Source organism: Carassius auratus, chromosome 17 (genome assembly GCF_003368295.1).
Source record: "Carassius auratus strain Wakin chromosome 17, ASM336829v1, whole genome shotgun sequence".
Taxonomy (NCBI): Eukaryota; Metazoa; Chordata; class Actinopteri; order Cypriniformes; family Cyprinidae; genus Carassius; species Carassius auratus.
In genome coordinates, this window is record NC_039259.1 from 11,521,051 (window position 1) to 11,535,366 (window position 14,316).

Sequence of the window (14,316 nt, forward strand, 5' to 3'; positions counted from 1 at the left end):
TCTGATGGAAGAGAAGGTGTATGACTCAAGCACTAACAGACACTTACATCTCTCATACACACTCACTTACACACAGCAGTGCTGGGACAGCTTTACTGATGAGTTGTATCTGTACAGATTAAAAGCTGGCCACCAGACTGCGATGATGACATTCCTTCATCCACATAGACTGTACTAACCCTGTGTCCAAATATGCCTGAAATAGGATTTTGTTCAATTTGGACATTTAAGTTAGCTGAGTTGAGCCACAGAAATCTGTGTGAGCTGTGCTTAATAAATAAGTACACTATTTACAAAACACAACTGACCTTAATGTGACCATACCTTAAGGCAAGCTGGTTTATTTAGAGACCATTTTGGTAAGGCCACCAGGCAGTCATGCAAATACTATACACTTGAATGGGAAAATCGCCAAATAGTTGTTTTGATAACATTATTTCTGTCTGCAAAAATATCTGGCAATAATGGTATGATAAATGTAGCTTTTTTTTTAAAATCACACTATTTTTCATGTTGGTCTAGCTTATGCAGATGCATATTGAAGATATCAATAACAAGTACATAAACAGCTTATACCACTATCAAAAACTTAGACATGTATTCCTACAGTGTAATCAGTAATCGATTTGGCCAAAAAAAATGGTTTAAAATTATAAGGTTGCTCTGAAGGGTGAGTGGAATAACGTCACCATATTGTACCATTTGCATTCATGAGCTAAAGTTTAGGTGATTGTTTACAGTTTAATGGATTTTTTTTCTCCTGTAATTTGTGCTAAGCATCAAGGTGTATAGCTCTTGTGTGTCACTCTTTCTTTGTCATGTCTTGTTCATTATGGATGATCCATTGGTGTTCTCAGTTCTGTTCCTTGTGTTCCTATTTTTCAAGTTGCCGAGTTATGTTGGTGTTATTTCTCTGATTGATTTTACAGGAGTGGTTCATCTCCTTCCTCGGTTTGTGCGCATTTATGTGCAGGGGAAAGTAAAAAAGCAAGAAAGAATATGGGTGGAGATGGACTTTGGCTGATAAAGCTGATGTTTTTCATGATAAGAGCATATATTTATATTTTTATGATGACACAAACTTTTCTAGCCAAGACATGTGCCAGCATGTGCAAGACCATCTGTGTTTGTCTGAATTTACATTCAAAGGGATAGTTCACCCAAAATGAATAGTTACTATGTAGTTAATGGATTATAATAGTTAGAGGGATAGTTCACCACGGATTTTTAAAACAAACTGTTGCAGTTGCAGTCTGTCAGTCTTATATTCAGTCATCAGAAATGTAAATATTATTGGGCAGAGCAAATATACTTAGACTATTGCACACCTTGGTGCCTACACACTTTTTACAACAACAACAAAAAAATTAAATACTAAGAAAATACTAAAGGGATACTAAGAAAATTTATGTCGAACTATAAAAAATAAGGAGGGAGAGGATAGTGAATGATGACGCTGGTCACTAAAGAACTGAGGTATGCATTTAAGGGTCAATAGCATCAAATTTTGATTCTTTATCAGCAGCAAATCTATACTTTTAGAGCTTGCGTCTGTGTTTTTATGGTGCCCAGAGTTAAAGGTTTATTGCTCTTTCATCCCTCAGGAGATTTAATGGAATTGCCAGATACAAATTCAGGTCTCAGATGTTTCTCATAAAATTCCTTGGGAGAAATAAAAATAGAAGCTTGTCTGATGTGTATAGGTATAAAAGGAATATTGATGGCATATCACAGATATATTATTGATATTTAGGAGTTCATATGAATCATATCTCTAACTTTTGTTTGCAGAATTTTGGGGATCTTTGTTCACTTTGCTCTCCATTTATTCTCATTGTTGTCTAGAAAAGTCAAATTTTGATTTGATTTCAATACTTGGCTGTCCAGCCAATAAATCCTGCTTAGAGGCCATGCAAATGTAATCTAGGAGCCAGTAACAGCACAAGATCCCTACCTCGCAATACATCACCACTGAGACTGTGAACTCTGGATTCAGTGACAGTCAATTAGTCACTTCCAAATGAGACTAATTACTCGGGTTTAGACTTGGTCTTTTATTTGACCTCTCTCTTTGGTGCAGCATTAATAAAAAACATCAAACTGTAATTAGCTCTGATATAAGTTTCCCACACACAACTCAAATTGAGAAATGTCCAAAACAAACTATTCCGCACCACCAGTAGTCATTTGTAAAGGTAAAAACACACTTATTCCAGGTCCTACTCAGATTTGTGCAACAAATGCCAGTTACAAATTCAGGTCTCAGATGTGCACTTTTAAGAACCACATCATTTGCAAACACAAACACAGGCAGCCATTGGCATTACAAACACACACACACACACACACACACACACACCCATAGACTAGGGATTTAGCAGAACATTGTACCTAAACCATGGTGACATTGTTATTGTATTGTACAAATAAGTACAATTACCGAAAACATTGCCTATTTTATTCCATTGAAATGCAGATTGAACAGTATAGCATTGACTTCAAATTTACTTACAGTATAGTAACAACAATTTTAATTAATTAACACTAATTAACACCTAATTTATATAGGGTTAAAATTTTCTGCAGTGAGTTGGGACTCCATAACAGATATTGTTTTCCTTTCATCAGGCCTTTAATTATTGATGTGCAGTCACCTGTTGAGATTTCTAAAGGCAAACAAAGGCAGTGTTTTTTTTTTTCTCCTGCAATCAAAGATCCGTAGAACAGAGGAGATTTTACACAAGGAAAACTGACAGCTTCCTCCATAATTCATGAAGGTCCAGCCTTTAAAGCACTTATTTCACTTTGAACTTGCCCTTATGAAAATATAAGTTATTTAAGTTCTTGCCTGGTATCCATATTTTAACTAGAATAAATCATGTTAAACACATTTATCAACTATGAATTCAGCTATCATTGTTAATATATTGTTAATTTAACTGTCATTACTAGGGCTGGGTATTGTTCAAAATCTTTCGATCCGGTGCCAATTTCGATACCTCAGTTTCGAATACCGGTTCCTAACGATACTTTTTTCGATACCATATGTTTTAAAATCCATTTCAACATCAACACAAATACATTAAACACAAAACTTTTATTTTTCACCTTAATCAAAACAAATTCTGGTAACACTTAACACTCAGGATAACATTATTAATACAACTGGTTGTGCTTTTTGGATAGGGGTGTACCATTCAGGGGCGGACTGGGACCAAAATGTTGCCCTGGACTTTCTGGCCCACAGCAGCCCACCACATCATTAACACAAACGCCCCTGTTTTGATGTCATTTATTAATTTAATATTTAAGTAAACAGTTTGGGGATTTTAACCAATAGGGCAACTGATCCTCCGTTGAAAAAAAAAAGAACAGCAGCTGTTCATTTAGCGACTCCTAGTGAGGGATACATGCTCATCAAGACACAAACATTCTTCTAGAACTCACACTTTGCATTCAGTTAGCAGATCCATACGAATCATTCATGAAATAGAAGTTTATAAACTCAAACGATCACTTTATGTGCTTTACAGATGAACTTGAAATCTTAATTCATACGAGATGTTCAATAATAGATAATCTTTGGATAATCTTAACCGATGATTCTTTTGAGTCAATCTTTTCAAATAATTATTTATTTTGTTTAACGAAACCAGTGTTGAAACCAGTGTTTCACAAACTGGATAGATCTGAGGTGCAGGGCTTGCAAAATCGTTAGCCCAACGTCCCGGGGCTATTGTTTTTTTCCAGTCCGATGGGCTATCGTGAATAGTGATGTAAAATTCCTAACTTAATTCGCGTTGTTCACACGCTTGAAGGGGTGAAACGGATCGTAGCTGATCGTTTGCACTTGTTTCTAAATATTGCTGATTCAAGCATTTTACACAATTTGCGCACGTTCGGAGCTTGCGCTCACTCATTCAAAGCACGCGCTGCGAGCAGTATTTCAAACAATGCGCGTACATAGAATGAATTCATCTTTCGCATATCGTAACTTCTGAATGAACACATACACACACAATTATATCAAAATAATTGTCTCAGCAAGAATTATCATAAACACAGTCAGTTATGTTTTAAGTGAACGTATACAGTGGCCTACTGCTTAGAGAAATTCGCTGTTCCGGATAAATCTGTCTCTCTCTTTCTGTTTTTTAGACGACGTGAAAGGGGGCGTGTTTCAAGATACGCAATGGAGTAGACCAAACTAAACAGGGAGGGAGGGCAAAACACTCATCCAAACAAATGTTTCATTAAATTGGTGGTATTGCCGGCTTTGGTTGTAATACTCTTATCGCATATGTTGCACTTTGCTGACTTTTATAAAGTGTAGCCACACTTTTGACCTCTTTGGCATTGTAAAACGGAAACGTTTTTAGAAGAAACAACTACACTTGTGTTGTGTGACTGCAAGTATTTTCAGAAATCTTCCCCCGCACGTTACGTGTGGTGGACAGCAAATCACCGAAAATGTATGTCCTTACATGCACATATGCTACAAGCACACACAGACACAGCCACTTGGCAAAAAAAAAAACAGCCACTTGGCTTTTGGAACCGAAATTTGGCACCGAAAGATAAATAATTTTTCAATACTCATAGTATCAAAGTTTTTCGTTCAGTACCATTAAGGCATCGAAGTTCGGTACCCAGCCCTAGTCATTACAATATAATATCAAAAATGTCATATAGTTAAAATGATAAGGATTGTTATCTGTGGATAAGTATGACATGACACAGTTTTCTTAGTTTTTGTTCTCAGTTCAGTTTATGTAAGGGCTAATGAACATTTGATTAAAAAACAATTGATTTCATATTGCTTAATTGTTAATGTAAAACACAAAATAAGTTATTTGTTGCAGTATGTGTGTGTGTGTGTGTGTGTGTGTGTGCTGTGTCCATACAATGTAAACCAATAGGGTCTCCAAGGTAATTTTTTGATCCCACTGACTGTCATTGTATAGACAAATAAAAAACATTCATTTTGCACAGAATAAATACAGTCATACAGGTTTAGAATGACATAAGATTGAGTAAATCATTACAGAATTTAATTTTTTGGTTGAACAATACTTTTAAGCATGAGTCAAAGGGCATGTGACAGGGAATTGTGTGGTGAATTCAAATATATCATGTTTTTTGGGGCACCATACATTATAACTGAGGATCACACACTATCACACTTGCAATTTGTTCCAAACACAACACACTTTGCTAGTAGATGTCAAACATGTTTTGTATCCTCCTAATGGATGAAATCATATTTTGAAGCAGACAAAAAATCCTTTTTTTATGGTTTCGTTTAGGAAAAGTCTGTGCTCATCATACACTACTCGATTTTCTGTGTAATATGTCAACTTCAGCTGCCCAGAATCTACAGACTGGCTTAGACTTCCAGCAACTAACTGACTCATCGAGACTACAGATTGAGGCAAATATCTGTACATTAGCACAGTTCAGCCTTCAGTAATGTTCACAGTGATATTTGAGAGTAGGCCAAGCAATCAAAGTTTTCAATGTTTTTCTATCTATATTTATCTTTCACCACACAAGAAGAACCACACAAATGGATTTCAGCAGCTTCAACACAATGGTGCCGTGGAACACCACCATGAACTTATTACAGGGACAATCCCTCCGGAGTCACCTAGGGTTAAGTGCTTTACTCAGTTTGACGATGGCTCTCAGCTCACTCCATACAGGGTTTAAACCAGCAACCATCCAGATACAAATCCTGAGCTTTCGCCACTACATCACATTACACATTATGCCACTACATCACATTACTCAATACACTTGACAGTCATTCAGTCATAGTGTAACAGCAGTCATTTAGTGGCATCATCCAGTTCTTGTTCAGTACATCTATATTAGTGTCGCACACACACCTACACACCCAAGTGTTACACAAAACATTATCCAATTCGTCAATAATGACTGAAGAGGTTGACTGTCTGTCTGAGTGTTTGCTAGCTCACCAGCAACTCTCGTCACTCTGAGATTTTCTCATAGAAGGTCAAAACCGTAGCCCACAGCAAGCTGTTGGTACTTTCGCCCAAGTGTGACAGTTTTCTGCATCTTCCACTTTCCGTTTTCACACTTATTTTCATCTTGTCTGCGTTTGTGTAAGTGTGTGTTTCCTATTTTGGTACTTCGGTACAAAGTGGGCTGCCACAGTAAAACATCTCGCAAGGGTTCAGCGTCTGCAGAAAACATGAGGCCTCGTGGGATTTCCATCACACTTCTCTGACAGCCGTTCTCAAAACCTGGTGTGTTGCTAAATGTTTCTCTCTGCCCCTGCTGTGAGTGATGTGGCCTCATTAGCTGATGATTGCTGGTTATGTAATGCCACATAATGAAGCTCAGGTTTCTGAGGACAGGTGATGTGTGAGAAGGACTAAAAGGGAAAGACAGAGAAGGGAGTTCGATTGAAAAGTTGTTACTGGCTTCATGAGAAGGCCATTTACTGTTTCTCACAGTTTGTGGACAGTTTGGGAGTTTTGAGTTTTTAAACTGTGTGTCAGGACTGTGTTTGCTGTGGCAGTCTAAATGACAACAAGAAATTCCATCTGCAATCTTTCCATCTTTAGGGGAAACTGCATATTTAGTGGCAAATAATTCAGTGTGAGATTTGATTGGATAGTAAAAATCAGACAGGGTATTGATTACATCAACAAAAATGTCATTTTAGACAGGGTGTTGAGGTTTTACGCAGTAAGAACAGAGAAATGAATATGTTTATTCGGCAAAATTTATGATTTCATTGGTCAAAAAGACTAAAAAATATTAAGGTTCTTTTGAACTTTCTATATATCAGATAACCCTGGAAAACAATTATCATAGTTTCTACAAAAAATATTAAGCAGCACAATTGTTTCCAACAATCATTATATTAAGATACGTTTATTAAACAAGAAATCAGTAAACTGTATGATTAAGTGAGATCATGTGAGACTAAAGTAATGGATGCTGAAAAATTAAGCCTTGTCGTCACAGGAATAAATTGCATTTTAAAATATTAAAACAGAAAAAAGGTTATATGTCAAACTATTACTCTTTGTACTGTATTTTATTTTGATCTACTAAATGCAGCCTTGGTGAGACTTGTGCCAAAAACATTTAAAATCTTACTGACCCCAAACTTTTAAACGGTAGTATACATGAACATAAATACTTGTAGCTATACAAATTCTACTGCAATACGATTCGCTTTAGACATACAGTACATTCTGTGAACTTCCCTAAACATTTCCTCTCGAGGGAATCCCTGCAGTCATTGTGGAAGTGCGTTCCCAAGATGGAGGGAAGTTAGTGTGAGAAGGCAGGGTATAAAAACTTTTAAATGGAATGCACCCAGAAAATATAGCAATCCACATACTGTATCAAATAATTTGTAAAATGTTTTTATTAAATTTTTTGAGGAGTGCTTGCTTTAAGAGTAGCTATATGTAATAAAAATACCAGTGAAATAAACAAAATAAATTTAGAAGTGCTGCATGTAGGATTGACACCAAGTGGTTAAACTGGGTATCGTAGTCCAAATTCAAAATATTGGAGAGGGTTTCTTTTTCTCCTCAGACTTGACGCACATGCAGGTTGCCAGATTGACGACACAAATAAAGAAACGAGCGCACTTGACAATGAATATTCTACATTTTCAAAGTAGAATAACTGACTGTAGAATTGTTTTGCAGATAAACAAGTTAACTTAGCATGTTTCTTAAATATCTGCAAAAATATTTTGGTATGTTTATGCTTTGGTAGAGTCAAAAAAGTGCATACAACACCTTTAAACTAAAATATATTCTTTGAAACAGTCTTAATAATATAGTAATGTCTACATTTGTGTACTTGAGTAGAGTGTGTTTCTTTCTGGCCTTAATGAGAAATCAATTTGGATTCATTTAACAAAGTTGTCTTTAACTCAGTATGTCGCCTAACAAACCGCATAAATATGACACTTCAAGGCCTTCATCTTTCTCACAAAGATTCTCTCTCTCTCTCTCTCTCTCTCTCTCTCACAAACACACACACACACACTCACACACAAACCCCTTCTCTCTTTTTCTTTTCTCACTCTCTTCTCATTTCGTCCTTGACCAGCCAAGAATGACATAAATGTTTGACATCGCAATTTTCCTCCAATTCCAGCATCCCTCCTCATTTTCAGTTTCGCCCACCCTTCTTTTTCCCTTTCTGTCTTTCATATCCACATGACCATTTGCATCCAGGTGAAATGGGCATGTGTTGTTTACCATTTCAAAACCCTATGCACGCCTTCCCACAAATACATTTCCATCCCTCTCTTCTCAGATAAGACTTCTGCTGCCCTATCCTCATTTTTCCTCCCTCTCTGTTTCTCTATCGCTGTCTCTCTCTCTCTTTTAGATGAGGCAGTTTTTCCACAATGCTTTCCATTCACGTCAAACACATTTCGAATACGGCTCAGATTTCCACTACAAACCCACTGCAAGGACACAGAGCTGTGCATGAGAAAAAGGGGAGAACTGAGCTCTCTGATGCTCGTCCCCTCGTGTGTGTGTGTGTGTTTGTTTGTTTGTGTCTCTCATAGGAGTTATTTGGAGACCCCTAAAATATAAAACGTAAAAATATAAAAACATGTTCAATTATTTCTTATTATTATTATTGTATAAATGCTAATGCCATTTTATTGTAGGGTTATTTATATTTATTTATTATTTGCATGGCTTATTATCCAACTTAAACACAAAATGTTTATTTTATTTTATTTTACATGGCTTATTATTCGCCTAAAACACAAAAGGTTTGTTTTATCTATATTTATTTATTTTTGCCTAAAACAAAAAAATCCTCTTCATTGTATGCATGCAACGTCAATGCAACAGTGATCTGTCTACACTGAATGCACAACCACCATGCAACTTGCACCTTTTTTTTTTTTTCACTGCCACTCCAAACTATTGTTTGCTTTGCCCGACGTTTTGCAACTTAAATATAATAGCCACGGTGTCCTTGTATTTATACAAAACATTTTAATTTCACTTTTCAAAATTAAAGGCCATAAAAAAAAAAAAAAAAAGGTTAAGCTGAAGGAGATGGTCATTCATCCAGCTAGAAATGTCTAAGTGACATTTCTAGCTGGATGATTGACCATCACCTTCAGCTTAACCTTACGAAGACAGAACTCCTGGTGATTCCAGCTAACCCATTGCTTCATCACAACTTCTCTATACAGCTGGGTTCATTAACCATTACTCCTTCGAGGACAGCCAAAAACCTAGGAGTTATGATGGATCATCTGTTAAGCTTCACAGACCATATTGCTACAACGACCTGGTCCTGCAGATTTGCCTTATACAACATCAGGAAGATTAGACCCTTCCTGTCAGAGCAAGCCACCCAACTTCTTGTCCAAGCTCGTTCTCTCCAGACTGGACTATTATAATGCTCTCCTGGCGGGACTTCCTGCATGTACTATCAAGCCTCTGCAATTGATCCAGAATGGGTTGTCTTCAATGAGCCAAAAAAAGCTCATGTTACTCCTCTCCTCATCGGGTTACACTGGTTACCAATAGCCGCTCGCATCAAATTAAAGGTACTGATGCTTGCCTACAAGACGACCACTGGCATGACACCAACTTACCTAAACTCACTGGTTAAATCATATTTGCCCTCCAGAAGTCGTTCAGTACTAGACTAACTGAGACTTGTCATGGCACTTGTATACTGTTGTTGTTCTCTTGTTGACCTGACTGCTTCTATTGTTCTCATTTGTAAGTTGCTTTGGATAAAAGTGTCTGCTAAATGATTAAATGTAAACGTAAATGTTAAAAGAAAAAATAGGACTAGAGTAATGAAAAATAGATCTTAAGATTTCTGTAAAATTTAGTTCTTAAACATTTCTAAATATTATGTGTATTTGAATTTGTAGAGTCATGTCGCTGTTTGTGAGGTTTGTGGTCTCTTAGTGTGACCACTACCTGCCTGAGCTTCTAGGAGAATATTACAGTTCCCTAGGAATGCAATTCAAGGCATCATTAGTCCAATAAACAAGCAGTGCAGTAGATGAGAAGAGATGAGTCACACAACAATCCTATTCACTAATACATGTAAAAGGGTAGCAATATCTTAATATAGTTAAAATTCATTGTTTCTTCAATTCAACTCATTCATTCTTGTATTTGTTGTACCTGTTCATCTGGCGCCTAATGAAGCATAACACTTCAGGTGATGTGTCTGAGAACCCTGCTGTATTGAAATTATAATTAGCTTTATATAAAAGCAATAGAATTAGTATGTTGATAGCTAAACTAATATTGTGTGTGTGTGAGAGAGAATATGCAGGACCTGTTGTCTACCAAAGGAAGTCATCTCATAAATTAACTAGATTTCTCTGAAGGAGTGTCAGGGAATGATGGAGGTTCAGGTCTTGGGATGTTCGTCAGTAATGAAGTTTATAAGATGAGAATGTGTGTGGTGGACGTAAGGAGCCCACGCTGGGCAGGCTTCGGTCAACTGTTTGTGTGCTGTGTGTGATGAATAGCCCCTGCCACCAAATGAATTGCCCGCAGTGGCTGCCGCAACTTATCATTGCATTAAATTGGCACTGGAAGCAAGGAGCAAAGACCCCTGGGAAATTAGCCAACCACAATTCACCTTGACCCAGTAGACAACACGTTTCACTCTCACAGGAGCTTGAATGTTCCGAAGCGGTAACGCAGTGTAAGAACATGTCGATTCCCCAGACAGTGGTCATGCTAACATGTCTCTCTCTCTCTCTGTCTTCCAGGTTACCTGAAGGACAGGCCGATGGTGGTCCCGGAGCCATGGGTAAATTACGCAACCTTGAAGAACAACTGATCAAAGCTAAGGAGAAAATCAACTCTTACCGTAGCCTTCCTGCTGATGGTGTGTAAATATATACAGTTATCTAAATTAACTATACAATATCGTTTTTATGTAAAGCTAACATCAAATTTAACATTTTCACAATTACCTGCCAAAATTTCATACATTTCAATACATTTTAATTTAATTTTAATTAATTTCTTAATAAATAAAACTAATTAACTAATCCCAACCAAAGTCTAACTCTAAAAGTACAACTAGAAATGATAATTTTAGTTTTTGTACCTTAAATGTGTCTCTAAACACCAGATTTAGTTAACTTCTGCTCATCCTAAAGTATAGTTAAGCAAATGCACACACACACACACACACACACACACACACACACACACACACGCATGTGAGTGTGTGAGGGCTGACAGCTCTTTTTCAGATGTGCTGTAATGGCTTGCTGTTAATGCTGAGTGAAGGAAAGATGAAACGCGTCAAATTAATAGGAACCTTTTAATATGGATGAAAAGTGTGCGTGTGTGTGTATGTGTGTATGAGAGTTCACAGTCAAGGACGGTCGTATCACTACAGGGAGTCTGTGTAAATTGTCCTTTAGCCAACCTTTGCCTTCTTTTCACGCACGCACATACACACATGTGTGTGTGTGTGTGTGTGTGTGTGTGACAGGCTCAAAGCTTAATAGCATCATAAGTTAACCAGTATCCCTGGATCATCTGCTGGTTCACATAATACACACACACACACTCACACACACATTCTCTGTGGCTGGTTTCTGGGTCAGCAGTCCTTATAGTATTGCACTGAATGATCTTTTGAGAGGGAGAACAAGTGGAACACTATACACAGAGGATCACAGCTGTGTGCCGGATTGTCTTACAGCCACTGATACCCTTATTGAATATCACAGCTTTTTAGTCCCACACACATCTTTGTGCATTCACTCACATATACAGGTCTGACAGTCTACGACAACAGCACATCAGTATGTCATTTAGTGATATGGGTAATACCCAGTGTATCATCCTCCATCCATGAATATAATTCCCCAAATGCTAGTTGTTGCACCTTCTTCAATTGTGGTGATATGGGTTTATTAATGGGTGATGTTAATCCAGGTATCTAGACAGCATGGTATATAATGCAGAGTTATTCTATTTGATTTTATATTAATGAGTAAATTACATATTCAGAATTGTTTAAATGAAATTACGTACACATCATCATTTCAAATTTTGTGATGTTTCTTTGAAAGAAGTGTGTGCTGCATTCATTGTATCAAAAATACAGAAAACAGTAATATTTTGACATATATTATTACAACTTAAACCGTTCTCTAGTTTAGCATATTTTAAAATGTAACTTATTTCTGTGATGCATAGTTGAATTTTCAGCAGCCATTACTTTAGTGTTCTGTGTCCCATGATTTTTTGATCAGAAATCATTCTAATTTGCCGATTTGTTGCTCAAGAAGCATTTCTTATTATCAAGGTTGAAAGTAGTTGAGCTGCTTAATATCTGTGTGAAAACTCTGAAGTTCAAAATTCACTCAAAAATATGGAAACATACTAGGTATACTTTGGTTTTGCATTATCTGTCTCACGACAGGTAAAAATGGATATCGGCTGATGGCAATAATCACAAAGAGTAGAGATATACTGTAGGCCATTTAGTGGACCTGGCTGATTTATATTGGTCTTTCATGTCAGTAGTAACCATTAGCATTTAAATAATATTAATGTTTGTGTGTGTGTGTGTGTGTGTGTGTGTGCAGGTCCAGGAAAGGACCAGGAGGAGCTAAGGAGGAAGGTGGAGAATGGCGTGAAGGAATTATGGTATTTTGTTCGCAGTGAGTTGAAGAAACTAGCACTGGTGGACACTGGAGCACTACAAAAACATGTGGACACACTCCTGCAGGACCTTGGACACCAGCAGAGGTTACACACACACATCCAGTACTGTATATATACTTAGAATGACATTGACAGTATACAAAACTGACAGTAAATACCTTTATAATGTTACAAATTTGTATTTCAAATAAATGCTGTTTTTTTAAGTGTCGAGTCAACAAAAAATGCTGAAAAAAATTGTTGACTAGACAGTTCAAAACACAGCATTTATTTGAACTACAGATTTGTAACATTATAAAGGTATTTACTGTCAGTTTTTACTGTCCTTGCTGAAGAAAGTATCAATTTCTTAATTTCTTAATAAAAAGTATTAATTTAGTAAGAAAATATCTTAACAAACTTTTGAACGGTAGTGTAAATGTGATTCCAAATAAATATACCTCCTCACCAGTATGAGAAATCAACTTATTTATTTGCTCTGTGGAATTGATCTTTAGAGACTTTTTAAGGTAATTTTTTTGTGTCTAAACATAAAAACACAGTATCCTGTCAAGTTATGATAAATACTTCCACTCAATGAATGAATTAAAATAACTTACCAGTCTGAACCATTATTTCTGTTAATTATGAAATTAAGTCAACATAAATGCAACAGTGAAATATCATAATATAAACACTTTGCCTGGATACATTTGAAATGATTAGCTTGGTCCCTATACAGCTGTCATCAAATCTACATTATAGCAAAAACTGAAATTCACTTCAGGGGCCTCTTCTCCACATTTTAAATATCCAAGGCCTCAAAACATTTTGTTGTACAATAGAAGAGATGAATAACTGTTTAATACTTTTGAATCCCTGCGTAGAGGAATACATACCCATGATACACATATATGCTGACTTTACTTCCTTTTTTGTGTAAGCTCAATTTCACTTGTCCTAATCATGTGCTATATTTTATTAAAGGGGAAAAATTCTCTCCATCTCTAATCTCTTTCTAAACAGCATGTAATCTCATGGGGTAGGAATACCATTACTGGGGTTTAATGGGTGTGTATGTTTAGATCAGCACGTTTGCTCGCGCTTCAGAAAAAGACATCCATGTAATGCTGAACAGAAGCTAAAAAATGAAAAAATTACTAGAGTGCTTTTAATTGTAGTGTGGATGATTAAGAGTTCTTAGGCCAGGCTGACTATAGTTTGTGACTGTAAAACTAATTTAATATTATTTCTTTACAAAATGCTCTGTAATTAGCCAATAATAAATTGGTTTAATTAGCAGAAATGGTTTGATGCAGTTGTTCAGAGTTTTGAGCTGTGTTTTACAGTGGTCTTTATGTAATCTTTAGGTCCATCATGACAGACCTGTATCATCTGAGCCAGGCGGACGGTGCTGGAGATTGGAGAGAGAAAGAAGCTAAAGAACTGTCTGACCTAGTACAGAACAGAATCATGTACCTACAGGTATAGTATGCACGCCTTTGTTTTTTGTTTTTTTGTTTTTTGTTTTTTCCTTTTGATTTTCTTTCTTTAGGAAGATTTTATTTTTTTAAGACTGTAGTCTAGATGGCACCCCATAACTCATATCCTTTGGCTCATATTTAGTGTTGGGCGTTATGGCCAT

At 36.5% G+C, this 14,316-nt stretch overlaps 1 protein-coding gene across 4 annotated transcripts in view; it reads left to right on the forward strand.

The window, feature by feature from the left end:
- Positions 1-14,316, forward strand: part of LOC113117265 (alpha-(1,6)-fucosyltransferase-like) — an 86,989-nt gene that overhangs the window by 60,704 nt on the left and 11,969 nt on the right. For all 4 annotated transcript variants that reach the window (XM_026285815.1, XM_026285813.1, XM_026285812.1 and 1 more), the window contains 3 exons: positions 10,772-10,890; positions 12,614-12,776; positions 14,042-14,156. In XM_026285815.1, the coding sequence (XP_026141600.1) occupies positions 10,772-10,890; positions 12,614-12,776; positions 14,042-14,156 (397 nt within the window). The remainder of the gene's footprint in view (positions 1-10,771; positions 10,891-12,613; positions 12,777-14,041; positions 14,157-14,316) is intronic.